The following is a 27,851-nucleotide window of genomic DNA, read 5'->3' on the forward strand; positions in this document are numbered from 1 at the left end:
TTTCACAGTTCTACTCCTCACCCGCGACCCGGAGAACTTCACAGGCTTCCTCCTTGCCTGTTGTCACTAGGTTTATACCACCTACGTGGAGTAGCATACATTGCTTTACAACGCTGTGGTTATGGCCTGAGTACTTTTAAGTATAAGTTCCTTGAGCGTAGGAATTCTGTTTGCTACAACTTGACTTCGCTAGGCTTGGGACGTTGTGAGAAAATAAAGAGCCTCTACCCTTTCTCTTCCAATGGGAGTCACCGAGACTAACCAGCCTTTCCTTCCCTTCCGGGATGGAGGACCATAGAGACGTCTGGCGCAGCGAGGCCTCCAGGCGCAGCCATAGAGATGCACAGAGGATGGCTAGAGCGTTGCTCGCCCGGCCGGCTTCTGCTTCATAAGTCATCCTTCCCAGCATGGCGCAGTCGGTTAATATCACCGAGCTGACTCTGCCGCAGCTAGAAATGCTCAAGAACCAGCTGGACCAGGTGGGGATGGGCCCCAGAGACACCCCTTTGCCGCATCACATCCCTCCCCAGCGCGCGTACTCCCTCGCCCCACTCCATTCCTCCCCAGCTGGGGAGGCTTCCCTTCCCAGGCGAGACCTCCACGCGGTCTCAGGACCCGCCCCTTCTCCGGCTGTGCCCCCTTCTCCCGCCAGCCCTCACACTGACTCTCATTCCCATCCTCTGCAGGAAGTGGAGTTCTTGTCCACGTCCATTGCCCAGCTCAAGGTGGTACAGACCAAGTATGTGGAAGCCAAGGACTGTCTGAACGTGCTGAACAAAAGCAACGAGGGTACGGGGTAGGCGTGTGAAGGCAACCTGGGGGATGTGGCGAGCCGGCTTCTCTCTTCCCGCCTCCTAATTCAGTTTTCCTTGCCTGAGACGAGAGAGCAGTCCATAATGTATTGTATACTGCTACAGGAGCCCTTTGCATGTTGCTTACCTAGAATTGAAATGTCCAGGACATTCTTCTGCTCCTGTTGTCCCTATTTCCGTCCTTTTCGTACAGTCTCTAGGTGCTGTGCCGTGTTGAAACTCCCTTTAATGTCTAAACGTTGGAGCTGCCAACCTCCCCCACTTGTTTGTCTTAATTGCTTTCACAGGGAAAGAATTACTGGTACCACTGACGAGTTCTGTATCCTTTCCGCAGGAACTGCTACCCTGCCCTCGCCTTTTCTCCTCACACCTAACCTGCAAAGAAGGACGGGAGGTTTTAATTACTCCAGAGTGCTCGGATGGTTCTGAGAATGCTATTATACACGCTTCCTAGCTTTGCTGTCTAACCCGGGGTCAACATCCAGCTAATGCTTTGTGAGCACCCAGGTATATGTAGAATTGAGGTGTGATTATTTCCCTTTGCTGTTTGAGGATATAACCTAATAGGGAGGTAGAACTGGTGGTTTACAGTTCTACTAATAACTTCGAAAATATAAGCAATAGAAGAATAGAGGATACAGAAACAAGGGGGTTGGTTCTGTTTATTAATCGTCAATTTAAGTTCAACTGTGGCTCTTATTCCTAAACTGTAGTTACTAAGAAACCTGGATTGTGTCTACCTGTTGAATGTTTTACTTGAGTGAGGAAGTTATGACAAGGCACCTGTAAACTGTACCAGAGAACTGACAGGCTGAAAGGGAAACACAGGAATAGCAGCATAGGAGGGATTGCTTAAATAATGCACATTAAATTCATCAGGAATTAGCTAATTCATGTTTGGGAGTGTTAAAGGAAAAGTGAGGCTGCCTTTTCACTCAACTACTCAACAGCAACAGGAAAAAAATCACTCTAGTCTTTCTGGAAGGGCTAACAGAAAGAACTATAAGAACTCTTGGAAGGTGGCAGATGGGATGAGGGCAAGATCAGCATATGTGATTTTCTCCATAAGGAACCAACTTCCCTGTCTCTCTGCATTTGGAGTTCGTAGGCCTCCAGATTATTTGGTCCTTGGGCCTTATAGCTTTTTATTTTTTAATTTTTGTGGCTTCACCCCGAGGCTTGCCGGATCTTAGTTCCCCAACCAGGAATCAAACCCGGGCCCTGGCAGTGAAAGTGCCAAGTCCTAACCACTGGACTGCCAGGGAATTCCTGCCTTATACCTTTTTAGGAAGAAGGGTCTTAGGAAGTCAAGCACACTAGTTGACAGGGAATCATGACTCATGCTGGGCTAGTTTTCCCTTAATCCTTGCTTCTCAGATGTATGTCCCTGGGAAGCTGCATGATGTGGAACATGTGCTCATCGATGTGGGAACTGGCTACTATGTAGAGAAGGTGAGTGGAAGCAAGCATATGGATGCCCCTCTGAGGGGGAGTTCTAGAGTGCAGAATGGGGTCTCCTCTTAACCCCCTCATTCACCTCTGATCTTGCAGACAGCTGAGGATGCTAAGGACTTCTTCAAGAGGAAGATAGACTTCCTCACCAAGCAAATGGAGAAAATCCAGCCAGCTCTGCAGGAGAAACATGCTATGAAACAGGGTAAGCTTGGCCTTGGGCACCTCTTTGAACCCTTTGTACAGCCATAATAAACAGGGATTGCACTGTGATCCATGGGGATGTCCCCTTTGCTGGATTAAAACCATGGTTTTCTCTTTGGTGTCTTGATGTGTTATTCTTTAGATTCTGTGCATTACATACCCACTATTTATGGATTCCTGTGTCCGGTGCTTGAGAAATTTAGAGAAAGGGAATCATGTCTTTGTTTTTTTGTTTGAGTTCCTATTTAGTGTGGATGGAATGAGGGAGAAGATGCATGTAAATGAACACCCAGCAAAGAAATATAGCCCTAACTAGCTAACTGCTAGCAATTACAGCCCTGGCTGCACATTAAGAATCACCCAGAGAGTTTAAAAAGAGAACCTGGGCCCAGTCTAAACCAACTGCAATTGACCCTTGAACAGTGTGCGGGTTAGGGGTGCCAGCTCTTGGTGAAGTAGAAGAAAATCTGCATATAACTTTACAGTCTGCCCTCCATATCCTTGGTTCCGCACTGCACATTCAACCAGTCGTGGATCATGTAGTACTATAGAATTTACCATTGAAAAAAAAACCCCGAATAAGTGGACCTGCACAGTTCAAACCCCTGTTGTTCAAGGATCAACCGTAAGTCAGTGGGGGATGGCAGGGATTCCGGGGAACAATGTTTTTTTAAAAGCTCCCCAGGTGATTCTGTTATACAGTCAGGATTGAGAACCACTGTTCTAAAGGCAAACATCTTTTCCACGTCATTTTCTGGTTATATCTGACTCATTTGCATACTGTATTTTGTTCGTTTTTATATCCCAGTGGTTCTCATATTTACTGACACATTTTAGACTCTAAATTTGTGTTGTGTGTGCCCTCCACAGTGGATCACTGTGTTAAAAGTTTTATTAACTGTAGTTGTCTCCCTGTCACTTTTCCTTAACTCTGGGTTCTCCCTTTTAGCTCCTGACCAGGGTCTGACTCTTCTTTTTTCCCACAGCTGTCGTGGAGATGATGAGCCAGAAAATTCAGCAGCTCACAGCCCTGGGAGCACCTCAGGCTACCGCCAAGGCCTGAGAACTTGTTTCAGAAATCGGACATAGGGCGCCTGCTTCAGGGGCCTGGGACTTTGTGGGCGTGGTTTCCTGCAATGCGGAAAGAGGAGGGTCTTGTGTTTAGTGCTAATAAATACGCCAGTTGGGCAGAGTGTTGGTCTTTTCTTGCATTAGGCAAGGGACTGGTGATGAGATGGGAGGGCGGTGGTGAGAGGGTGTGCCCCTCCTGGAGCCTGATAAGCAGGGGTGATACAGTGCTCATCTTGGAGGCTCCACCCGGGGCCCCTCGAGGAGCGTGGTCGAAATTCCGTGCGGGGCTGCGCGCCCTCCCAGCGCGGCCGGTTGTCGTGGAAACGGCCGGCAAGAGGAAGTGGGGGCTGCGCGGGCGCTTCCTCTTCCGGGTCGGCGCCCTGCCTCCCCACAGGAAGCTGCATGGGCCACCGCTTCCTGCGCGGTTCTGTACCTCTGCTGCTGCTGGTGCCGCTGCCGCCGCCGCCACGCCGCCGAAACCCGCATCTCAAGCGCAGCCTGGAGTCCGTCCCACTCTCCAAACGACCCCGCAGCCACCTCATGGCCCCGCCCCGAATCGGGACGCACAACGGCACTTTCCACTGCGATGAGGCGCTGGCGTGCGCGTTGCTGCGCCTCCTGCCTGAGTACCGGGTACGGGCAGCGCAAACTGACCCGGGGGCTGCCGGCGAGTCTCCGAGGCAAATCGCGTCCCCCTAACGGGGTCTCGCCCGAGAAACCCTCCTCCCCTCCCCGGCTCCCTGGAAGCCCAACATTAATCCCCTACCCGTGCGACCCCGGCAGCCTCTTCACCTCCTGTGTCCCCTGCAGGATGCAGAGATTGTGCGGACCCGGGACCCCGAGAAACTGGCTTCTTGTGACATCGTGGTAGACGTGGGTGGCGAGTACGACCCTCAGAGACACCGATATGACCATCACCAGAGGTGGGTTCCCACTACCATTTCTTTAACTTTCCTTGACTTCAACTCTTCTCAGTGCTCCAGTCTACTGCCGTGGTTCGCGTCAGCGAAGGGAACCGCCTCATCCTGGAAAGCAAACTCTTGAGCCCCATGGGACTACCGTCTTCCGTGCTTCCAGCTCTCCACCTGCTCTGCACCCATCTAGCTGGCCTTGGGCCTCCATTGGCCCGGGTCAGTCCCTGGGCCCCTTCCAACTCACCTCCTTCTTTGGCTCAGTCAGGCTTTTCTCCCACCAGCCCCATCGTCACCCCAGTGAATACCCCAGCTGGGATTAATCCAGTCATGTGCCCTTGCTGCCCCACCTCAGACTGCTGGGCCCACACGATTGTGGTGGGTGGTGATAGTTCAGGTGTGTGTTGTCTTCCTTTGTCATTGACACTCTTCCACTGGGAAATCAGTCTTATCCGAGGGTAGCCCGTTATCCACAGTACCATTCCAGTCCTTTTCCTCTCTCCTCAAGCCTCTGCCTCATCAAACTACCTTAGTGAGTGATCCTGTTTCTTCCCTTTAAAGGAAGTTGAGCTTTTCCTGCATGGACAGCCTCAGTTTCTCACTCCTGAACAGCTCCCTTCTCCCAACTCAGGAGACATTGTTTCCTTTTGCTTGCACCTTTTCAGTGTATCATTTTCTGCTCTGGGACTTCACATGGCAGGGTTTCTAGTTCTTGCCTACAGCAGGGAACGCTGCTTAAGCATCTCCCATCTTGAAAACAAAGGAGTGAAAAAAAACCCACACCCTCCCTCATATATACCACACTGTATAAAGTGGTTATCTCCGAGGGGTCATGAGGAGGTTTTATTTTGTTTTAAGTCTGTTTCTCTCCCTCTCTCTCTCCTTCCCTCGCTACTTCTCTCCCTTTTTTTCTAAATACACGTATTACTTTCATAAATGATGTCGGGAGGGAATGCTCCCGGTATTTACAGCCTAATCTCTCACCTTCACTTCTCAGCCACTCTTCAAAAGAAGAGCTGACCCTGGCTGCACATTCCATTCATCCATCCTTTCATTTATTCATTCATTCAGCCAGTTCTCTCTCAATCTCTCTACTGGAAATGCTTGTGGAAAGGGCACCAGTGACCTCAACACCAAGCTCAGGTTGCTGGTTGAGGGTCTCACCTTAACTGACCTCTTTGTGGCACTTTACATTATTTATTTATTATTATTATTATTTTTGTCTGCGTTGGGTCTTCGTTGCTGCATGCAGGCTTTCTCTAGTTGTGGCGAGCGGGGGATACTCTTCGTTGCAGTGCGAGGGCTTCTCATTGCGGTGGCTTCTCTTGTTGAGGAGCACAGGCTCTAGGCGCGCGGGCTTCAGTAGTCGTAGCTCGCGGGCTCTAGAGCACAGGCTCAGTAGTTATGGCGCATGGGCTTAGTTGCTCTGCGGCATGTGGGATCTTCCTGGACCACGGCTCGAACCCGTGTCTCCTGCATTGGCAGGTGGATTCTTAACCACTGCGCCACCAGGGAAGCCCAGCACTTGACATTATTGACTATTTCCTTTTTCCTAATTATTTTATATATGTATGTATGTATTTGGCTGCGCTGGGTCTTAGTTGCAGCGTGTGGGATCTAGTTCCCTGACAAGGGATTGAACCCGGGCCCCCAGTACTGGGAGTGTGGCGTCTTAGCCAGTGGACCACCAAGGAAGTCCCAATTTTATATACTTTTCTAAAAAAATTATGCAGTGTTTGACACGTAAAAGAATATATTTAACATTTCTGGAATATAAAACATAAAATGAACACCCATGGGGCTTCCCTCGTGGTGCAGTGGTTAAGAATCCGCCTGCCAGGGCTTCCCTGGTGGCGCAGTGGTTGAGAGTCTGCCTGCCAATGCAGGGGACACGGGTTCGTGCCCTGATCCCGGAAGATTCCACATGCCGCGGAGCAACTAAGCCCGTGCGCCACAACTACTGAGCCTGTGCTCTAGAGCCTGTGAGCCACAACTACTGAGCCCAAGTGCCACAACTACTGAAGCCTGCGCGCCTAGAGCCTGTGCTCTGCAACAAGAGAAGACACCCAATGATAAGCCCGCGCACCACAACAAACAGTAGCCCCCGGTCGCAGCAACTAGAGAAAAGCCTGCGTGCAGCAACAAAGACCCAATGCAGCCAAAAATAAAAATAAGTAAATTAAAATTTAATAAAAAAAAAATGAACACCCATGAAATGATATCCCTAAGCAATAGAACATTAATCATTAGAACCAAAAAATGAGCTCCCTAGGTGATTCTGATGGACTGGTATTTAGAAATTACAGCTGTAGTTTCTACTGCCCTAACAACTTTCATACCTTTTTTGTGTCCTCTCTTGCACTGCTATTCAAAACCCTGCCTTCCTTACTCACCCTGGCCACTGCAGGTAATTTCTTTGCATTGCTTCTCCATGCTGGCTGGGACAGTGCTCTTTCTGACATGCACTGCCCTGCTTACACTCTCTCAGTGGCTCTGCGTTACCTACAGATGAAGTCCAAACTCTGAAGTGTAGCATACAAGGCCTGGCCTGGTCTGGCCCCTGCTTTATCTCTTACCACTCATTCCTCAAGCCAAGCTGCTTTCTTCCAGTTCCATGGAGAAATCTTTCTCTTAGCTGTTGTATATGTTGTTCCCTCTACCTGCAGTGCCTTTTCTCCTTCATCCTTTGTCTGTCTGGCAAACACCCACTAATTCATCTTTCAGAAATGACCTGAATGCTCTCTTCCTGAACCCTTTCGTCCCTCCTGCCTTTTCCTTGTTTATAACTAGCTAGAGCATTCCCTTGGTTGTTTGTGCATGTGTGTCCACCTTAGGAGGATGAACTTGAATGCAGGGACAGGTCTTAGTTTTTTCATCTCTAATGTCTACAACACAAAGCCTGGCATGTGGTAAGCATTTAGTTAACCATTGTCGAATGAATGCGTGAATGGAGACTCCAAACTCAAGTCCATGTTGACCCCTGTGGACAAGCCAAAGCCTCCGCAGCTGGGCTTTCTCCCAACTCCCAGAGTATTCCCCAGCCGCCCCACCTCACTGTGCCTGCACATGCACACGACACTGGGTGAACCGGGGAAGCTCTGCCTCAGCCCCACCTCCCTGTGCTCCTCAGGTCTTTCACGGAGACCATGAGCTCCCTGTCCCCTGGGAAGCCGTGGCAGACCAAGCTGAGCAGTGCGGGACTCATCTATCTGCACTTTGGGCAGAAGCTGCTGGCCCAGTTGCTGGTTACTAGCGAAGAGGACAGCATGGTGGGCACCCTCTATGACAAGGTGGGGACTCAAGGACAGAGATGCCCCCCACATGGATCTCCACCAGGCAGGCTGGAGTGGCACTCAGGATTGGGCTCAGGTCGGGGTTCCTGACCCATGCTGGCCCACTGCTCTCTCCCTCAGTCAGGCCCATCTTCTCACAGGGGAATGGTTAATCTCTCTCCTGCCTCCATCCTGGGGTGCTTGTGAGAAGTGGATGAGGTAATGTATGGGGAAGGGCTTTGAAAACTATAAAGCATGACCTGACATATGTAAGTTGTTCAACAACTTGGTAATAGAGGAGGCTGCTTATGTTTGGAAGCATATGGCTGAGGTTCTGGTTGCCCCGAAGGTGGAGGGCAGCATATCTCGGGCACCACTTTATCCACTGGAGGCACACTGAGTTGGGAAACTGGAAAGGGTTTGATTATGAAAACCTCTTTGGTTCCACCAGCGCCCCCTGCAGGCAGCTCAGCAGGTGCCTGTGGTTGGGGAAGGAACAGGGCTAGCATCCCTGGTGTGCGTGTTGGATCGATGATTCTGAGGACACCTACTTGACCCCGCTAATGTGAAGTTCTCAGCAAGTCAAAGTGCAGGTGCAGTCAACTCTGTTTTTTGCAGATAGGCTGTGGAGTTCAGTTCTCTGATCCAAAACTAAAGAAATATGAACGGTAAATTGGAGCTTCTGAAATACTAAGGTTTTAGACTGCCTGGGTCAATTTTCCCTTCTACTGCAAAGGGGTTTCTAAGCAATTGAACTAAATTATGCCCAAGGCTTTTTATTTTATTTATTTTTATTGAGGATAGTTGATGTACAGTATTATATGTTTCAGGTGTAACTACATAGTGATTCACAATTTTTAAAGATTGTACTCCATTTATAGTTACTGTAAAATATTGGCTGTATTCCCTGTGCCATACAGTATATCCTTGTAGCTTATTTCTTTTTTACATAGTAGTTTGTACCACTTAACCCTGTCCATATCTTGTCCCTCCTCCCTTCCCTCTCCCCACTGGTAGCCACTAATTTGTTCCCTGTATCTGTGAGTCTGTTTCTTTTTTGTTATATTCACTAGTTTTTCAGTTTTAGATTCCACGTATAAGTGATGTCATACAGTATTTGTCTTTCTCTGACTTATTTCACTAAGCATAATACCCTCCAAGTCCATCCATGTTGTTGCAATTGGTAAAATTTCATTTTTTGTTTTATGGCTAAGTACTATTCTATTGTATACCACATTTTTATCCATCCATCAGTGGACACTTAGGTTGCTTCCATATCTTGGCTGTTGTAAATAATGCTGCTGTGAACATTGGGGTACATGTATCTTTTTGAATTAGTGTTTGTTTTTTTCGGGTATATACCCAGGAGTAGAATTGCTGGGTCATATGGTAGTTCTATTTTCAACTTTTTGAGGGACCTCCATACTGCTTTCCACAGTGGCTGCACCAATTTACATTCCCACCAACAGTGCACAAATGTTCCCTTTTCTCCACATCCTCACCAACATTTGTTACTTGTGGTATTTTTTGATGCTAGCCATTTTGACAGGTGTGAGGTGATATCTCATTGTGGTCTTAATTTGCATTTCTCTGATAATTAGTGATGTTGATGGCCTGTTGGCCAACTGTATGTCTTTGGGAAAATATCTATTCAATTCTTCTGCCCATTTTTTAATTGGGTTGTTGTGGGGTTTTTTGATGTTGAGTTATATGAGCTGTTTATATCTTTCAGTTATTAGAATTACACCCAGTTTTGTTGTTTTTTGTTTTGGCTGTGCTGCGCAGCTTGTGGGATCTTAGTTCCCCAACCAGGGATTGAACCCAGGCCCTCGGCAGTGAAAGCATGGAGTCCTAACCACTGGACTGCCAGGGAATTCCCTTACATCCAAGTTGTAACTGTGCCTCAGGTTGGGGTCCAGATCTAGAGGTGCTGGAAGGAGTTTCTTTTCCAACTCTCCCTGAGAGTAGCACTTTTTGTACATACCACAGATGTGTTGCTATGTAGGCCTATTTTACTGGGCAATTTTGCATTAAACACTGATATCCTGTATCATTTTCTGTCCCCAGATTCTTGAGGCATCATTCTACCATTTCTTTAGGCTCAGGAGATGCAGCAACTGCTGATGCCACATGGCACATCATGGGCTTCCCTGGGACCACATCCCAGCCCTGATGTCTGGTCCAGTACTCATCTTCTCCCACCTGATTGGTGTGCTTGGCCAGACCTTTCTGTACCTCTGTTTTTTTTTTGGCTGCGTTGGGTCTTTGTTGCTGCACGCAGGCTTTCTCTAGTTGCGGCAAGTGGGGGCTACTCTTCGTTGCAGTGTGCAGGCTTCTCATTGCGGTGGCTTCTCGTTGTGGAGCACAGGCTCTAGGCACACGGGCTTCAGTAGTTGTGGCACGTGGGCTCAGTAGTTGTGGATCGTGGGCTTAGTTGCTCTACGGCATGTGGGATCTTCCTGGACCAGGGCTTGAACCTTGTGCCCTGCACTGGCAGGCGGATTCTTAACCACTACACCACCAGGGAAGCCCCCCTCCTATACCTCTTAACTGGATCAGTGAATAGCCTGGTCAGCCCACCTGGAGGTTTACGCCCCCAGGCCATGAGGATCCACTCCCACAGAACCCCTCATGGAATCTAGACTTTTCCTTGTTCAGAAGGCAGCAGCCCCCTCCCCACACAGGCTGGCCTTGGCTCGGGCTTTGAGTGGTACTAGAGTGAGCACTGGATTAGAAAAATCAGGTGATCTGAATTCCAGCCCCAGCACTGTATGCTCTCTGACCTTTAGCCAGCTGCTGAACTCCCCAGTTCCCCCCCTCCTCATCCAGTTAAATGTTGGGAGATCCTTGCAGGGCTGTAGTAAAGATTAAAGACTGTGTATGCACAAACTTTGAGACCTATAAAGCTTTATGCAAATGGTAGGCGCCCTCCAGAGCATTTCTCCTATGCTGCCTTAGATGTACGAGAACTTCGTGGAGGAGGTGGATGCGGTGGACAATGGGATCTCTCAGTGGGAGGAGGGAGAGCCTCGGTACGCAGTGACCACTACGCTGAGCGCCCGTGTTGCTCGGCTTAATCCCACCTGGAACCAGCCCAACCAAGACACTGAGGTGAGGACGACCGTGGGGAAGAGACCGTGAGGCACGTGAGAACTCTGGGGAAAATGAGAGAGGCTGCCCTGTCAAGCCCTAGCAGAGTTAACAGTTTGGGCCAGCATTGTGGTTCTAATTCTCATGTGATTCCCAGGCCGGGTTCAAGCGTGCAATGGACCTGGTTCAAGAGGAGTTTCTGCAGAGACTAGACTTCTACCAGCACAGCTGGCTGCCAGCCCGGGCCCTGGTGGAAGAGGCCCTGGCCCAGCGGTTCCAGGTACTGGCCTGGGAGGAGGCACTGTGGCTCAGCTTAGTGATTCCTGGCGGGCTGCTGGCCAACAGCGGCTCCCACTCCTACCCTAAACCTTCTATCCCTGCTCCACTTCCTTTTCAGGTGGACCCAAGTGGGGAGATAATAGAATTGGTGAAGGGTGGATGCCCCTGGAAGGAGCACCTCTACCACCTGGAATCGGGGCTGTCCTCCCCGGGGACCATCGCCTTTGTTATCTACACGGACCAGGCTGGACAGTGGCGGGTACAGTGTGTGCCTAAGGAGCCCCATTCATTCCAGAGCAGGTGAGGCCCTAGGGGACCGCTCTGCAGCCCTTCAGGCCTGTTTCAACCCTATCAGAGGAGGAGGCCACTAACCTAGGCTTCTGCTCCCCTCTCCCAGCTCCTCAAGGCCTCTTGTTTGCTCCCACCAACTCCCTCTTTCTGCTTACTCATAGGCTGCCGCTACCAGAGCCATGGCGGGGTCTTCGGGATGAGGCCCTGGACCAGGTCAGTGGGATTCCTGGCTGTGTCTTTGTCCATGCCAGTGGCTTCATTGGTGGGCACCGTACCCGAGAGGGTGCCCTGAGCATGGCCCGTGCCACCTTGGCCCAGCGCCCAGCACCTATGCCTCCCACAAATTCCCTAGTCCAATAAAACCTCTTCTGTCTCATACTGACGAAGTATTGCTCCATTACTGCCCTGCATCATTCTGGGAACTTGCTGAAACTTGGGAAAAGTGCAACATCTATTATGTGCCAGAGCCTGTGCTAGGTATTTTCTCGGCTTTGCTTTCCAAATCATTTGAAAAGTATCCAGTTTCTAAGGGTAAATAACTTGACCAAATTCACAAGAAATGACTAAAAAGTGAAAGAGCCAAGATCTTAACTCAGAGTCCATGCCTTTTTCTTCTTCAGTATACCCCAGTGCTGGGTAAGAGTCTCATAATTGAGTGGAAAACAAAAAAAGGACACTTTTTATTATTGAATGCGGGAGTGAGAGGAGTGGGGCCGACCAGGGGATGGCCCTGGGAGAGGGTCCCAAGGGGCAGAGGTTGGGGATGTCTCAGTAAAGAGGGGCAGATCATGAATAGAGCCTCCGCCCCCAGCTGGGGGCTCTTGAGTTCGGCCAAGCACTGGGCTAAAACGTGGAAACTGGGCATTGACAAAGTACAGAGGGATGTGGGCGATCCGGCCCGTGGACCAGCACTGCAGAGAGAGGGGAAAGCAAAGTCTGATCAGTCTGAGCCCAAAGAAGGCCATACAGCAGAGCCACACAGCAGCTGCAGCCCTCAGCTCCTCAGCCCACTCCTGGCAACCGCAGCAGCTGGCCTACTCACCACACTGAGCAGAGCTCCTTTGTTGAAGGAAGGATGGAAAGTGATGAGCTGGGCCTGGGCTCCTGGCTCCCCCTGGACGGTGCCACTAGGGGCAGAAGGAAAGGTGAGCAGGCTGCTGGAGGCAGAAGGCAGGTGTAGAGGGTATGGGTTTGGTATGGGAGGCCGGGGCGAGCCACACCTGCCCAGCACCTACCAAGGAAGTAACTCGAACACAGGGCTGTTTCGAGTGCGAAAAAGGAGGATGACTGGTTTACCATTCTGGACCCGTGGATTTCCTGTAAGAAGTGGATGCAGGGATAGGAAGGAACTCTGGAGGCAGAATCCCGGGGCAGGGGCAGGGGCAGAGAAGAACTGCAGCCAGGGCCTGGAAACAGTCAATTAATGGGAAGATGGTGCGGCCTGAGCAAAGGCCTCCCTCCCCTCCTCTTACCTTTCATGAGCACAGCCAGCCGCTCCCCACTTGGGTCCCAGACCATGGAGTGAGCCTCTCCCCCAAGCCTATGGGTCAGAACAGCAGGTTGGGAGGGCTTAGCGTGGTCCCTCCCAGCTTCGTCTCACTGCCCCTCCCTCGCCCACCCAGCTCACCTTTCCTCTCCATCCGGTGTCTGTATTGTCGTCTCAGACAGATCTGCCACAATCGTAGCTGACTTCGCGCCTCCAACGCACCCCTTTCGCTCACCTGTGGATCAGGGCAGAGGCTCTTAAGGACAAGAAAGGGGCCTCCCACTGGCCCCTGCCTCCTCTCCATCACAGGCATCAACACCTCTCAAGGCTCCCAAGCTTATTCCTTTTTTTTTTTTCCCCCAAGCTTCTTTACTTCTCTTTATCCTTCAGAGCAGCATATTCCAGATGGTTCCTGTCTCCCTCCGACTACCCCAGATGTTGTGCATCCAGAAGTGTTTCCCTGGACTCACCACAACGTTCTGGGAATGACAAGGAGTAAATCAGCGGTTCCCCCAGCACAGTGAACAGCAGGCGGTTTCCATCGGGACTCCAGCAGCCAGTCTGGTGTCAGGGAGCAAAAGCTTAGGAACTCTAGGTGTCACAGCCCGGACTTCCCTTCTTGTCAGTATTCCCTGGTCTATGGGAATACAGGAGGGAAGCACACGAGGAAGAGAAGTAGAGGAGGTGGGGGGACACGCCCGGGGGAGCAGGGCCCAATCTCCTGAGACGCACAGTCCCTCCTACCTGGCATCGCCCTGATAGGGTAGGCCACCGCTCACAAGTCCACATCTGGGCCTCCCAGACTCTGTGCCAAAGAGAGGCAGGCCACAGCTTAGGAACTCCAGGTGTCACAGCCTGGACTTCCCTTGTCAGTCCCACGTTCAGGTGAATGGGAACGCGGACAGTAGGTTGTGGCACTAGCAGTTCCAGGAGCCTAGTGCCTTTCTCTAGGTCGTTCCTGCCTCCCTCCCCGCCCTCCCCCTACTCACCGAAAGAGAGCTGAAGGAGTGGTAGCCAGGACTTTGCTGCCATCCGGGGACCAGAGCAGGTTGGTAACCCCACCTCCCCGAAACCAGGGAAGGGGAACACAGGTCTCTGTTGAGACATCCCATACCTAGGAGAAAGGGGAAGAGAGTGAGGCAGGGGGAGACTCAAGCATCCCTACCATCCCACGAAGGGCCGCCCTTCCTTAAGGTACGAGGAACCAGAGGGGAGGACGTGGGAAAGGGACTTTTAAAACAGGAAATAGGGTTATGTTTATACTGAGAGCAGACAGAAATCTACATCTGAGGAGTCAGGCTGGTGCAGCGCCTTCCCCTGGGTATGTCTAAGACTGAATGGACAGCTATTCCTCTCCTTCCCCCAGGGTATTTCCCACCACCAGGCAAAGAAAAGTCTCTCCTCAAGTCTGAGGGCTGCTGAAATGACCGAAAGAGGCGTGGGGACCAACTCACCAGGATGGCAGCATCCACAGGTGAAGCTGAGAGCAGCCGACCCCCACTGGGGGCCCAGGCCAAGCTGGTGACAGGCGTGTGCCCGGGGTGAGAGAGCACTTGGGCACAGCCAGAAGAGGGTCTGCCGAGGGGAAACAGGGTGTGCAGTCAGAAGACAACAGGAAGAAAGCCCCATGATTCTATTCCCTTGCCTCCTCCTGCTAAAACTTCCCAATCCCAATGGCCCCTCTGAGTTCAAATCCAAGTTGGGGAAAATGAATAAGGATCATGCAAGTTGAAGAAAAAGAACAAAACAAGAAGGAAGGAAGGGCAGTCACTATCAGGAGGTCCAGAAAGGAAGATGGGTGAAAGGGACAAAAGAGCCTGAAAGAGACAAAAACTTTTGACCAGTAAAGCTAGAAGGTACTGGGCTAGGGAGATGCATGTTCTGCTCTAGATGAGAGCCCTCTCCCCACAGGACCATCCTGCCTGGAGCATGGGATAATCCGTGCCGTCACTTCAAGGTTCCAATCTCTTCTCTTCCTACAGTTATCTGCCACTCTCCAGAATTCATCCTGTGCTCCTAAATCTGTCTTTCTGCCTTGTCAGAATTAGCTTCCCTCCTCGGTGCTCCCACATCATTTTCTCCTCATCAAAGATGGCGCATGTGGCAACCTCCCCCACTAGACTGGGAACTAGTTGAGCACCCCGGCTGTGTCCGTCAGCTCTGTATCTCCGGAGCCACATACTTGGCCTGACAGGTTCAGGCTACTAGCCAAATTAATGCCACCCTTGTCCGTTTTCCTCCCAACTATACCCACCTTAAGCTCTACTGAGGTCTTAGGTCACCAGTCTACAACTAACTCTCTTAACTTTACAATACATCAGTTTACAGAGATCCATCTCATTCTTTTCAGTGGTCCCACTGTATTCCACTGAATAGATGAACTATAATTTATTCAGTCATGCCACCACAAACGGATATTTCAGTTGTTTGTAATTTTTTATTACAAACGGTACTGCAAAAAATATTCCCTATATTTTTATGTACTCTTGTCATTATTTGTGTAGAATAGAGTATTAAAAAAGGAATTGCAGGTAAAAAAAGGCTTGAACCTTTCAAAAGATAAATGTGCCAACAAATACTTTCTGAAAAGTCCGTACCACAAATACTCTACTAGTAGTTTTCCTAGTCTTGCTAGTATTGGATATTATCAAACATTTCAACTTTAATAATACTAGCATACTGGGAACTCCCTGGCGGTCCAGTGGTTAGGACTCCACGCTCTCACTGCTGAGGGCCAGGGTTCAATCCCCAGTCAGGGAACTAAGACCCCACAAGCGTCACGGTGCGGCCAAAAAATAATAATTATTATTATTATAATACTATAATTCTGAATGGGCCAAAAAGCATTCTATACATTCTTCTAGTCCTTTTATTTATTTATTTTTACATTTAGTTCTTTTGTCTGCTTGGAATTTATTTGTATATAAAGTGTAAAGCAAGGACGAACTGTATTATTTTCTAAATGGATAGCCAATTATGCCAAAACCACTAAAAAACAAACAAAAAATCTAAACTTCTCTATTACAATGCAAATCCAAATTCATCATATATTAAATTTCCATAAATTCCTAGATCTGTTCCTGAATGTTGTTCTGTTACACTGATGTTTGCTCTTATGCCAATAACTTTCTACTACTATAATTTCATAAAATATTTCAATACCTGGTAGGGCAAATCTCCTCTCAATATGGTTCCTTTTCAAACTTTTCTTGGCAACCTTCCACATTTATTCTTTCATAAAAACTCTATTATTTTGTCCAGTTCACAAAAACAAACAAAAACCAGCAGAATTCTGATGGGAAATACACTTAATTTGACATCTTCATGATTAAATTTTCCTACCCAGGAATATAACACATCCCTCTATTAATTCAGCTCTTGTTTAATATTCTTCAACCACTTTCTTCAGATGTCTAACAGATTAAATAAACTTAACAATTTATTCCTAGTAATCTATAGTAATTGTTGTACCTATTGTAAATAGAACATATTTTCCATTGCAATTTCTCAACTGATTATTATTGGTACAAAGGGAAGCTATTACATTTTCAGTTTCTTGGATCCAGTTACCTTACTACTTAAATTTCTTATTAGATTAAATAGGTTGTTTTGGTTGAATCTCTTGTCTTATCTAGGTTTAAAATCATATCATCGTCAAATAAAAACAATTTTCTCTTCTTTCACAAGACTTTACCATGTTTCCTTTTCTTGTCTTAACTGCCCTCAAAAGAACCTCCACAAATAATGTTGGTTAATAATGGTGATAATGACATCTCTGTCTTTATCTTGACATTATTGGAAATACCTTTAGTATTTCCTGTTTCACTGTTCAATATGGTAGCCACTGATTTTGCATATATACTCTTTAGGTTGTCTCTTTGTATTCCTATTTACTTTATGTATTCAGCTGAATGTCTGCTTATTGAGAAGGGCATTTATTTATATAAACACTTTTCTCCTTTAATTTGCTAATGTAACAAATCATTTTAATAGATTTCCTAATGGTGAATAGTTTGCTTTTGGACTCTATTTGCTAATATTTTATTAAGTGTTTTAAAAATCTACGCTCAGGGGAATTCCCTGACAGTCCAGCGGTTAGGACTCCATGCTTTCACTGCCAAGGGTGCAGGTTCAATCCCTGGTCAGTATATCAAATACATAACTAAGGATCTATTGTATAGCACAGGGAACTCTACTCAATACTCTGTAATGGCCTGTATGGGAAAAGAGTCTAAAAAAAGAGTCGATATATGTATATGTATAACTGATTCACTTTGCTGTACAGCAGAAACTAACATAACATTGTGAATTGACTATACTGCAATAAAAATTTAAAACAACAACAACAAAAAAAAACCCTGGTTGGGGAACTAAGATCCCGCAAGCCGCGAGGCATGGTAAGGAAGTAACGTAAGGAAGGAGGAAAGGAGGGAAGTAAGTAACTAACTAAATAAATAAAATCTATGCTCAAATATTTTCTTATACCACCTATTGTCAGGTTTAGGTTACATTAGCTCTATGGAAGTAAATCAGGATGGGGACTTCCCTGATGGTCCAGTGGTTAAGAATACATCTTCCAACTCAGGGGACGTGGGTTCGAGCCCTGGTCGGGGAACTAAGATCCCACATGCCACAGGGCAACCAAGCCCGTGTGCTCTAGAGCCTGTGTGCCACAACTAGAGAGCCCATGCGCCACAATGAAAGATCCTGCATGCCACAACAAAGATCCCGAGTGCCACAACTAAAGACCCGTGCAGCCAAATAAATAAATAAATAAAATATATTTTTTAAAAAAGATTTGTATAAAAAGAAATAAATCAGGATTGATCCTAGGACAGAAAGAGGACATTAATGAGAAAACTGGTGAAATCAGAACAAAGTTTGGAGTTTAGTTAATAACAATGTACAAATGTCAGTTTCTTAGTTTTGACAAATCTAACATGGTAATATCAGACGTTAATGATGGTGTGAATGGTGTACCAAAACTCTACTATCTTTGCAGCTTTTCTAAAAATCTAAAATTATGCACAAAGTTTATTAAAAGGAAAATAAAACAAATCAGGAGGCTTTCCAAATTTTTCTATGATCTGGATTAGTTCAGATAACATGGAGATTATCTTTTCTTTGACAATTAGATAGAACTCTCTTAAAACCATCTCAGCCTGGCATCTGTTTTTAGGGGTAGAGCTCATCTGTTTTAATTGCTTTTACAGTCCACTTTGATAACATATATTTTTCTAGACAAACATTTCCTTTAGGTTTTCAAATCTGTTAGTCTAAACTTATATATAATATGCTCTAATAATTCTATTTTCTTCCATATTTGTGGTTATCTCTCCTTTCCCATTTTGAAAATAGTGTACTTTGATTTTCTATTTTACCTTAATAAGGCTGGCCAAAAGGTTTTCTTCTTTATTCAGAATTTAAAGAACCAGTTTCTGGTTTTATATTTAGTTAGTCCTCAGGGGGATATTTTCCAATTTCATCGGTTTCAGCTTTTATCCAAATTAATTCCCTTCCCCCTTTCCTTTAAACCTACATCTGGCAGTCCTCTGAAAGAGACAGTCTTTCCAATCCATGATCCATAGGTACAAACTCCCCACAATCCCAGAAGCCTCCAGTTCTGTCCCTTTCTCTAGATTAGATCTTCTCAGCACCTCCACCTTGGCCTGAGGTCTGCTTCTCTCATAGCCCTGGGAAGTACTGTGAAGAAAAAGAACTTCTTCTTCCAGACCTCCTCACCACCCCAGCATGGCCACGACCCTCAGGCCAAGGTAAGAGAGAGATTGCTGGGACTCACCGGGTAGACAAGGATGTGGGGTCCAGGGTCCAGATGAGAATGCAGCTCTGGCAGGCCACAGCCAAGACGGAGGCACTGAGGGGCTTCCAGGCCAGGGCTGCCACATTTCGCTGCAGCCGGTGCTTCAGGGAGGGGACTATAGTGCTGGGGTGAAAGGGGAGGGGGATGCGGTCAAAGCAGGGACACTAAGGCGCAGGGGACCCGAGTTGTGGTTGAGGAGGGAAATCCAGAGAGAAAGCTGATCATCCAGGGCCTGTGGGTATTGTGGGACAGAGGACAGGATAAAGATTGGATCTGGAAAGAGGATGCATCCAGTTGTGGGGCCTCCCTGACCCGTTCTGGAAGGAGCCACGGACCAGGCCCAAGAACTGCAGGACTCCCTGGGCACCAAGGCTGGAGAAGGAAGTGGGGACTGACCGATGGAGACTGAAGAATCCGAGTCCACCCAGCGTGCCCCCCACATACCTGTTGGCATTATACACACGGATGGAGTCATCTAGCAGGGCCACCGCAAACTTGTTGGTGTGTGGGTGCCACGCAAAGACCCTCAAGCAGCAGCCGGACCTGGGGCAGGAGTGAGAGTGAGTCCCGACCTGCACCTCGCCATACCCGGCCCAGAGCTCAGGTTCCATTCCGTGTGAGGACAGTATTATTTTTCACTGCTTTTCTTTCTTTTGGGGGGAGGTAGGAGGGAGAATGTGGGGAGCAGTCAGGAAAGGGGTGTGAGGAGTCTCTGCCTTGATTTCCCTCTCCCCAGAAGAAGTTCCAACGTTCAAGACTTGCTTCCCACAAAAGCTCCAGAGCTTGTACACTCACCAGTTTGTGACTTGAGCGAATTCAGCAATCAGATCTTCACTCCTGAGCTGTAATAACAAAGAGGATAGAGGTTGCACTGGGAAAAAGGAGCTTATCCCCTCAATGCTCCCATAGGGGAGCTGGACCATTCATACCCTCTGCAGTGTTATCACACCCTGACCCTAAGACATAGGAAGTGGAGAGGGGGTGGGAGTGGGGGAGCAGCAGCCAGGGAGGGCCAGGGGAGGAAGCCAAACTTACGGACAGATGGGGAAACAGAGACCCATGGAGGGAGGAGGCCCATCGACAGAGTGCCAGGGCCCAGCTGGATGTCGTCTTCACCCACTCAAACACTGTGGGGTTGAGAAAGCAGCTGTGATTAAACCGTTCACAGGGTTCTCACTGGGCATCCTCCTAGGTGAGGGATGAGCTAGGGCAAGCACTCCCCAGATCCTTCCACCCAACAAGTGCTCTGGACACATGGGGGTAGGCAGAGGGGAAGAGAAGATGGCATCAGCAGAGTCAAATGGGCCGGGAAATACAGGGCTAAAGGGAAAGGCACTGGGCCAACAGGTATTGGGATGAATTAGGGAGACTATGGAGGTGAGATGGCAACCATAAAACTAGAGAAGGCTGGAAGTAAACACACTTACCCTCCTCCTCTGAGTCTGCAATTTCATTCAGCACACCAAAAAGTCCCACATCACGCCTGAAGAGGAGAGGGAGCTGTGAGTCACTTACTCTTGATCCCTTCAGTCTCCTCTCTAAGTTCATCTATTCATTCACTCAATAAACATGTACTAAAAATAAGAACACTCACATTTAATGAGTGACAACTATGTGACATGTACTTTATATAGTCCTTTCATTGGACCCATGAAAGGACAATATGTAAATTGTCCTCCAGTGAGGTAACTAAGGCTTAGAGGTCTTTCAGGGCTTTGTGCACAGATCAAGGAGTCAAGACTGGCCCTAAGGGACTTCCCTGGTGGCACAGTGGTTAAGAATCCATCTGCCAATGCAGGGGCACGGGTTCAAGCCCTGGTCCGGGAAGATCCCGCATGCCGTGGAGCAACTAAGCCCGTGCACCAACTACTGAGCCTGTGCTCTAGAGCCCGCGAGCCACAACTACTGAGCCCGAGCGCCACAATTGCTGATGCCCGCGTGCCTAGAGCCCCTGCTCAGCAACAAGAGAAGCCACCGCAATGAGAAGCCCGCGCACTGCAACGAAGAGTTGCCCCCGCTCACTGCAACTAGAGAAAGCTCACACGCAGCAACAAAAACCCAACGCAGCCAAAAATAAATTTTATAGATTTAGAAAAAATAGATAGATCAATTGATAAATAACAGATTTATAAATAGGTAGATTTATAAAAAATAATAATAATAAAATAAATTTAAGAAACAAATTATTAAAAAAAAAAAAAAGACTTGCCCTAAGATAGTGAATGGAAAGCCACAGAAGGAGTTTAAGCTGAGGAATAAACTGATCACATTGGCATCTTAGAAAGATCAGTCTGGCTGCAGATTAGAAGAGAAAAAAATGGAGAGAAAGAAATGGGTTAAGAGGCTACTTCAGGAATCTAGAAGAACGGCCAAAGTGTCCTGAACCACTGGGGATGGAGAAAAGAAGACAGATTTGAGTGCTCGAGGAAGTAGAATGGACAGGATTTGAGGACTAATTAGACATTAGTAAGGGAAAGAGCAATATCGGGGACTTCCCTGGTGGTGCAGTGATTAAGATTCCACCTGCCAATGCAGGGGACATGGGTTCGAGTCCTGGTCTGGGAAGATCCCACATGCTGTGGAGCAGCTAAGCCCATGCACCACAACTACTGAGCCTGTGCTCTAGAGCCCACGAGCCACAACTACTGAGCCCACGTGCCACAACTGCTGAACCCTGTGCGCCTAGAGCCCGTGCTCTGCAACAAGAGAAGCCACTGCAATGAGAAGCCCACGCACTGCAACAAAGAGTAGCCCCCCGCTCACTGCCACTAGAGAAAGCCCGCGTGCAGCAGCAAAGACCCAACACAGCCAAAAATTAATAAATTAAATAAATTTTTGAAAAAAAAGAAAGAGCAATATCAAGGGAAACACCCAGGTGATAATTATAGCATCTAATACTGCTTACACTGTGCCAGGGCTGGGCTAGATGTGTCACATGCATCATCTAATTCAGCCTTTATCACAACTCTACAAAATAGGTATTGTTATCATCAGCATTTTTAGATGAGAGAACAGAGAGTGTGAAGTGGTTAATTATCAAAGGTGAACTAAGTAGGAACTAGCAGAGTCAGGATTCAACCTGTATGCCTGCTCCAGAGCCTACATTCAAACCACTTCCTTCTATATGACTAGGAAGGCCATTCCTTGAGATGAAAAACACAAGGAAGAAGCCGGCTTAGAGAGGAAAATGAAGAGATTGATTTTGAACATGCTGAGTGTATGAAGCCTGTGGAATATCTGAGTGAGGGTGTTGGGCAGACAAGTGAACACCCAGTTGTGGAGCATCAATCACAAGTCCAGCCTAGGGACACCAACATTTAAGAGAGAGAAGGAAGAGAAGCAGCAGCTAGAGAGGCAGAAAGTGAGAAAGCACCCAGGACTGAATAGCTTTTCAGACCATGACTTGATGTTTAGCTTCACTCAAGGAGACATGCAAATTAAACTGTAATGCAATATCAAATATCAAAGCTTGATAGCACATGTGTTAGGAAACAGGCACTCTCATACACTATCTTTGTTTTGTTGTTTTGTTTTTTAATTTTTATTGGAGTATAGCTGTCTCATACACTGTTGGTAGGTCTGTAAATATGTACAACTTAAACAGAGGACTATATGGCAATAGCTCATGAAATTACACATGAACATACCCTTTGAACCCAGCTACTTCATTTGTAGGAATTCATCCTACATATGATGATGATGATGAAGATAATAATAATAATAGCTAACTCTTGATGGGATTAATATGGGCCAGGCACTGTTCTAAGTGTTTTACTCATTTAATCATCACTACAACCTTGTAAGATAGGCTCCCTTTTACAGATGAAATTGAGGGACAGAGTGATTAAGTAACGTTGACCAAGGTTACACAGCTAAAAAGTGGCACAGCCAGGAATTCAATCCAGGCTTCACTCCTACATGTGAAAAATGAATGACCTATGTATGAGATTATTCCCTGCAACCTTATACCTAACCTTGCTGAGCTTCAGGTAAAGGCTCAGAAAGTAATAATGACATAAGGAGGGAACAGGTTCACAGAATTAAACCCAAAAGGAAAGCAAGTCACTGGAGATGAAATGGAACTACTGTTGCACAGCCTTGAGTTCCACAAAAAGGACTGATAATTTGATATGTTGAATGATACACAGCTCTGAGCTAGAGAGGGCCGGGAAGCCCAAGGCAGAGGGGTGGTGACCTCATTGCCTCCAGGATCTGCAGACCACTGGCCCAGGAGACCCTTTGCCATGTCTCACCAAATGTTGATGCATCTCTTCCACACTTGTTCCCGGTGGTGGATGAAGGCTGTTCTTGTGCCATGGTCCAACCTCCCAGGGGTCTTCAGGGGATCCTTAGTAAGGTTTAGGACAGGAAGATTGATCCACTAGAGCCAGAAATGAGGTATGACAGTGAGTCAGTCTCTTTCCTAGATCTCTACTGAACTTCCTGCCATCTCCAACCCTCAGCAGTGCTGAGGGTAAGAGGCTCCAGAGACCTGTTTCCCATTTCCACAAATATAACACTTGTGGAGAGGGGCGGAGTCAAGATGGCATACTAGAAGGATGTGGAATTCGTGTCTCCTCACAACTAGGGCACCTACCAGGCACTGGTGGGGAACCATGGACACCTAAGGGGACGGGAGGAACCCCCAGCACCCAGTTGCTTCAACTATAGTTTTATTTTTCCTAATATATTTTTTTATCTTTCTAATTTTATTTTGTTTTTTATTCTTTGATATTGTACTGCTCCTTTTTCTCTTTCTTTCTTTCTTTTTTTTTTTTTTTTTTTTAACCATGCCATGAAGCTTGCAAGACCTTGGTTCCCAGGCCCGAGGTCGGGCCCGAGTTCCTGTGGTGGGAGCTCCGAGTCCAAACTGCTGGACTAACAAAGAACCTCAGACCCCAGGGAATATTAATCAGAATGAGGCCTCCCGGAGGTCCTCATCTCAGCACCAAGACCCGGCTCTATCCAACTGCCTGCAAACTCCAGTGCTGGACATCTCAGGCCAAACAACCAGTAAGACAGGAATACAGCACCACGATCAAAAAGAGAGAGAAAAAAAAAAAAAAAAGAAACGACAAAAAAAATATGTTACAGACAAAGGAGCAAGGTAAAAACCTACAAGACCAAATAAATGAAGATGAAATAGGCAACCTACCTGAAAAAGAATTCAGAGTAATGATAGTAAAGATGATCCAAAATCTTGGAAACAGAATGGAGAAAATACAAGAAACATTTAACAAGGATCTAAAAGAACTAAAGAGCAAACAAACAGTGATGAACAACACAATTACTGAAATTAAAAATACTCTAGGGGCTGGACTTCCCTGGTGGGGCAGCGGTTAAGAATCCACCTGCCAATGCAGGGGACACAGGTTCTAGCCCTGGCCTGAGAAGATCCCACATGCCACAGAGTAACTAAGCCCGTGTGCCACAACTGCTGACTCTGCACTTTAGAGCCCACGAGCCATAACTACTGAAGCCCGTGTGCCACAACTACTGAAGCCCGTGCACCTAGAGCCTGTGCTCCACAACAAGAGAAGCCACTGCACAACAATAAGAAGCCCGTGCACTGCAATGAAGAGTAGCCCCCGCTCACTGCAACTACAGAAAGCCTGCATGCAGCAACGAAGACCCAATGCAGCCAAAAATAAATAAATTAATTAATTTTTAAAAATACTCTAGGGGCTTCCCTGGTGGCACAGTGGTTGAGAATCCACCTGCCAATGCAGGGGACACGGGTTCAATCCCTGGTCCGGGAAGATCCCACGTGCTGCGGAGCAACTAAGCCTGTGCGCCACAACTACTGAGCTTGTGCTCTAGAGCCCATGAGCCACAACTACTGAGCCTGCATGCTGCAACTACTGAAGCCCATGTGCCTAGAGCCCATGCTCCACAACGAGAGAAGCCACGACAATGAGAAGCCCGTGCACTGCAACGAACAGTAGCCCCTGCTTGCTGCAACTAGAGAAAGCCTGCGTACAGCAGTGAAGACCCAACATGGCCAAAAATAAATAAATAAAATAAATAAATATCAAATTACCATGGCATTTTTCACACTAGAACAGAAAATTGCACAATTTGTAGGGAAACACAAAAGACCCTGAATAGCCAAAGCAATCTTTTTTTTTTTTCCAAAGCAATCTTGAGAAAGAAAAACGGAGCTGGACAAATCAGGCTTCCAGACTTCAGACTACAGTACAAAGCTACAGTAATCAAGACAGTATGGTACTGGCACAAAAAAAGAAATACAGATCAATGGAACAGGACAGAAAGCCCAGAGATAAACCCACACACATATGGTCACCTTATCTTTGATAAAGGAGGCAAGAATATAAAGTGGAGAAAAGACAGCCTCTTCAATAAGTGGTGCTGAGAAAACTGGACAGCTACATGTAAAGGAATGAAATTACAACACTTCCTAATACCATAAACAAAAATAAACTCAAAATGGATTAAAGACCTAAATGTAAGGCCAGACACTATAAAACTCTTAGAGGAAAACATAGGGAGAACACTCTATGACATAAATCACAGCAAGATCCTCTTTGACCCACCTCCTAAAGAAATGGAAATAAAAACAAAAATAAACAAATGGGACCTAATGAAACTTAAAACCTTTTGCACAGCAAAGGAAACCATAAACAAGACTAAAAGACAACCCTCAGAATGGGAGAAAATATTTGCAAATGAAGCAGCTGACAAAGGATTAATCTCCAAAATATACAAGCAGTTCATGCAGCTTAATATCAAAAAAACGAACAACCCAATCCAAAAATGGGCAGAAGACCTAAATAGACATTTCTCCAAAGAAGATATACAGATTGCCAACAAACACATGAAAAGATGCTCAACATCACTAATCATTAGAGAAATACAAATCAAAACTACAATGAGGTATCACCTCACACCGGTCAGAATGGCCATCAAAAAATCTACAAACAATAAATGCTGGAGAGGGTGTGGAGAAAAGGGAACCCTCTTGCACTGTTGGTGGGAATGTAAATTGATACAGCCACTATGGAGAACAGTATGAAGGTCCCTTAAAAAACTAAAAATAGAACTACCATATGACCCAGCAATCCCACTACACCCTGAGAAAACCATAATTCAAAAAGACTCATGTAACACAATGTTCATTGCAGCACTATTTACAATAGCCAGGACCTGGAAGCAAAATAAATGTCCATCGACAGATGAATGGATAAAGAAGATGTGGGCTTCCCTGGTGGTGCAGTGGTTAAGAATCTGCCTGCCAATGCAAGAGACACAGGTTCGAGTCCTGGTCCGGAAAGATCCCACATGCCGCAAAGCAACTAAGTCTGTGAGCCACAACTTCTGAGCCTGCGCTCTAGAGCTTGCATGCCACAACTACTGAAGCCTGCATGCCACAACTACTGAATCCCATGCACCTATAGCCTGTGCTCTGCAACAAGAGAAGCTACCGCAATGAGAAGCCCGCGCACCACAACGAAGAGTAGCTCCCGCTCGCCACAACTAGAGAAAGCCCGTGCGCAGCAACGAAGACCCAATGCAGCCAAAAATAAAATAATAAATAAAATAAAATAAATTTAAAAAAATAATAAGGATGTGGCATATATATATATAATGGAATATTACTCAGCCATAAAAAGAAACGAAATTGAGTTATTTGTAGTGAGGTGGATGGACCCAGAGTCTGTCATACAGAGTGAATTAAGTCAGAAAGAGAAAAACAAATACCGTATGCGAACACATATATATAGAATCTAAAAAAAAAAAAAGATTCTGATGAACCTAGGGGCAGGATAGGAATAAAGACACAGATGTAGAGAATGTACTTGAGGACACAGGGAGGGGGAAGGGTAAGCTGGGACGAAGTGAGAGAGCAACACTGACATATATACACTACCAAATGTAAAACAGATAGCTAGTGGGAAGCAGCTGCATAGCACAGGGTGATCAGCTTGGTGCTTTGCGACCACCTAGAGGGGTGGGATAAGGAGGGTGGGAGGGAGACGCAAGAGGGAGGGGATATGGGGATATATGTATGCATACAGCTGATTCACTTCGTTATACAGCAGAAACTAACACAACATTGTAAAGCAATTATACTCCAATAAGGATGTTAAAAGAAAAATATATATATATATATCACTTGTGGGGCAGGGAAACAGGTCTTAGCTCCCTTATCTGTAAAACTAGAATAATATTTCATAGGCTGGCTGTGATTATTAAATCACATTATTAAAACATTTGTGGAGAACACCTGACTCAGAGCCTCTTTCTTCCAAGCAAACGCTCAATAAACGTAAGTTTCTCTTCCTTTTCCTTCCCAGAAACACCACAGGAAAAAACTCCCCAGGCTGTGCCTTCCCAGTTTTCCCAGATACTGTACCAACTTTTCAAAATTCCTCCTGCACCCTCACATCCCCTAGATTCGCCCTCACTCTCCGTTCCCACTAGGCCCGCCCCACAACCCCTCAGCATCCCTCATCCTCCAATCCCAGCTCTCAAATACATCCCAGCCCTTCTATTCTTCTCCAGCCTGGGCCAGGCTGTTTCCAATACTCCAGTCTGGGGACCTCGACCCCGCCCCTATCACGTTGCCTCTGCTCCCCCATTATCTCCGACTCTGCCCCCCATGCCTGTAGGTCTCCTCCCTCCTCGCCCTGACCACCTGGCCACGGAAGTCGGGAGGCGGACTCTCATAGCTACTGCCCGTCACCAGCTCGTTATTGTGCTCGTATAGGGTGACTTGTCCCCTAGGCGGCGGCGGAGGGAACAACCCCAGGGAGCACATCCTGCCGCTCCCGAAGACGTCCGGACTGAGCGAACTCCCGGATCCCGCTCCGCCGACTCTTAGTTCCCGGGCTAGATTAGGATGCGTACGGGTAGCCGCCCGGGACAAACGGCTATGCAAAGCTCAACGGAAGTGAATGATAGAGCAACGGAGGAGAAGGACGCATGCGCAGTCCCGGGACAGACTTCCGGCGTCTTCGCGCGCCGCCTGGCGGCCGGAGGGGGCCGGTGTAGACACGTCCGTAGGGCAGACCACTACTTAAGGGGAGCGTTTTTTTGTTTTCTTTTGTTTTGTTTCCTGTGAGACTGCTGTTTTTCCCAGTTCCGAATTCCCCAACACACTCTCCCACTCACTCTCAGCACTCGAAAAGTCCAAAACAAGCC

The 27,851-nt window shown here is 47.3% G+C and overlaps 3 protein-coding genes across 4 annotated transcripts; 2 read left to right on the top strand and 1 right to left on the bottom strand.

Moving 5' to 3' along the window:
• The first annotated feature begins 339 nt into the window (after window positions 1-339).
• PFDN5 (prefoldin subunit 5) lies at window positions 340-3,658 on the top strand. The gene is made up of 6 exons (XM_059082139.2): window positions 340-479; window positions 687-789; window positions 1,100-1,131; window positions 2,190-2,264; window positions 2,364-2,469; window positions 3,455-3,658. Exons 1-6 carry the CDS (start codon window positions 408-410, stop codon window positions 3,529-3,531), a joined length of 465 nt encoding a protein of 154 aa, XP_058938122.1. The 5' UTR covers window positions 340-407; the 3' UTR covers window positions 3,532-3,658.
• Window positions 3,659-3,905: 247 nt separating this feature from the next.
• MYG1 (MYG1 exonuclease) lies at window positions 3,906-11,760 on the top strand. Its single transcript, XM_059082125.2, has 7 exons — window positions 3,906-4,172; window positions 4,350-4,462; window positions 7,581-7,740; window positions 10,681-10,833; window positions 10,970-11,092; window positions 11,210-11,391; window positions 11,544-11,760. The coding sequence occupies exons 1-7, from the start codon at window positions 3,942-3,944 to the stop codon at window positions 11,740-11,742; spliced, it is 1,161 nt and encodes a 386-aa protein (XP_058938108.1). The 5' UTR covers window positions 3,906-3,941; the 3' UTR covers window positions 11,743-11,760.
• Window positions 11,761-12,033: 273 nt separating this feature from the next.
• AAAS (aladin WD repeat nucleoporin) lies at window positions 12,034-27,606 on the bottom strand. 2 transcript variants are annotated; one of them, XM_067009387.1, is made up of 16 exons: window positions 27,346-27,606; window positions 22,943-23,070; window positions 20,117-20,172; window positions 19,725-19,816; window positions 19,485-19,531; window positions 19,134-19,232; window positions 18,669-18,812; window positions 14,323-14,443; window positions 13,858-13,982; window positions 13,613-13,673; window positions 13,339-13,429; window positions 13,010-13,103; window positions 12,855-12,922; window positions 12,618-12,699; window positions 12,425-12,509; window positions 12,034-12,293 (listed from the first exon to the last, which is right to left on the bottom strand). In XM_067009387.1, the coding sequence occupies exons 1-16, from the start codon at window positions 27,466-27,468 to the stop codon at window positions 12,066-12,068; spliced, it is 1,644 nt and encodes a 547-aa protein (XP_066865488.1). In that variant the 5' UTR covers window positions 27,469-27,606; the 3' UTR covers window positions 12,034-12,065. The 2 variants fall into 2 exon arrangements, with proteins under 2 accessions (XP_066865488.1, XP_066865489.1); XM_067009388.1 differs by lacking the exon at window positions 22,943-23,070.
• Window positions 27,607-27,851: the final 245 nt, after the last annotated feature.

This window comes from Kogia breviceps, chromosome 12, assembly GCF_026419965.1.
Source record: "Kogia breviceps isolate mKogBre1 chromosome 12, mKogBre1 haplotype 1, whole genome shotgun sequence".
NCBI classification, from domain to species: Eukaryota; Metazoa; Chordata; class Mammalia; order Artiodactyla; family Physeteridae; genus Kogia; species Kogia breviceps.

Excerpts from the sequence above, each read along its gene's own strand:
- PFDN5 (XM_059082139.2), top strand. The coding sequence starts at position 408 with ATGGCGCAGTCGGTTAATATCACCGAGCTGACTCTGCCGCAGCTAGAA. Across the intron at positions 790-1,099 it reads GCTGAACAAAAGCAACGAGG|GGAAAGAATTACTGGTACCA; the intron begins GTACGGGGTAGG and ends TTGCTTTCACAG. Across the intron at positions 1,132-2,189 it reads TGGTACCACTGACGAGTTCT|ATGTATGTCCCTGGGAAGCT; the intron begins GTATCCTTTCCG and ends CTTGCTTCTCAG.
- MYG1 (XM_059082125.2), top strand. The coding sequence starts at position 3,942 with ATGGGCCACCGCTTCCTGCGCGGTTCTGTACCTCTGCTGCTGCTGGTG. Across the intron at positions 4,173-4,349 it reads GCCTCCTGCCTGAGTACCGG|GATGCAGAGATTGTGCGGAC; the intron begins GTACGGGCAGCG and ends TGTCCCCTGCAG. Across the intron at positions 10,834-10,969 it reads AGCCCAACCAAGACACTGAG|GCCGGGTTCAAGCGTGCAAT; the intron begins GTGAGGACGACC and ends TGTGATTCCCAG.
- AAAS (XM_067009387.1), bottom strand. The coding sequence starts at position 27,468 with ATGTGCTCCCTGGGGTTGTTCCCTCCGCCGCCGCCTAGGGGACAAGTC. Across the intron at positions 20,173-22,942 it reads AAGAGATGCATCAACATTTG|GCGTGATGTGGGACTTTTTG; the intron begins GTGAGACATGGC and ends TCTCCTCTTCAG. Across the intron at positions 19,233-19,484 it reads TTCGCTCAAGTCACAAACTG|GTCCGGCTGCTGCTTGAGGG; the intron begins GTGAGTGTACAA and ends CTCCTGCCCCAG.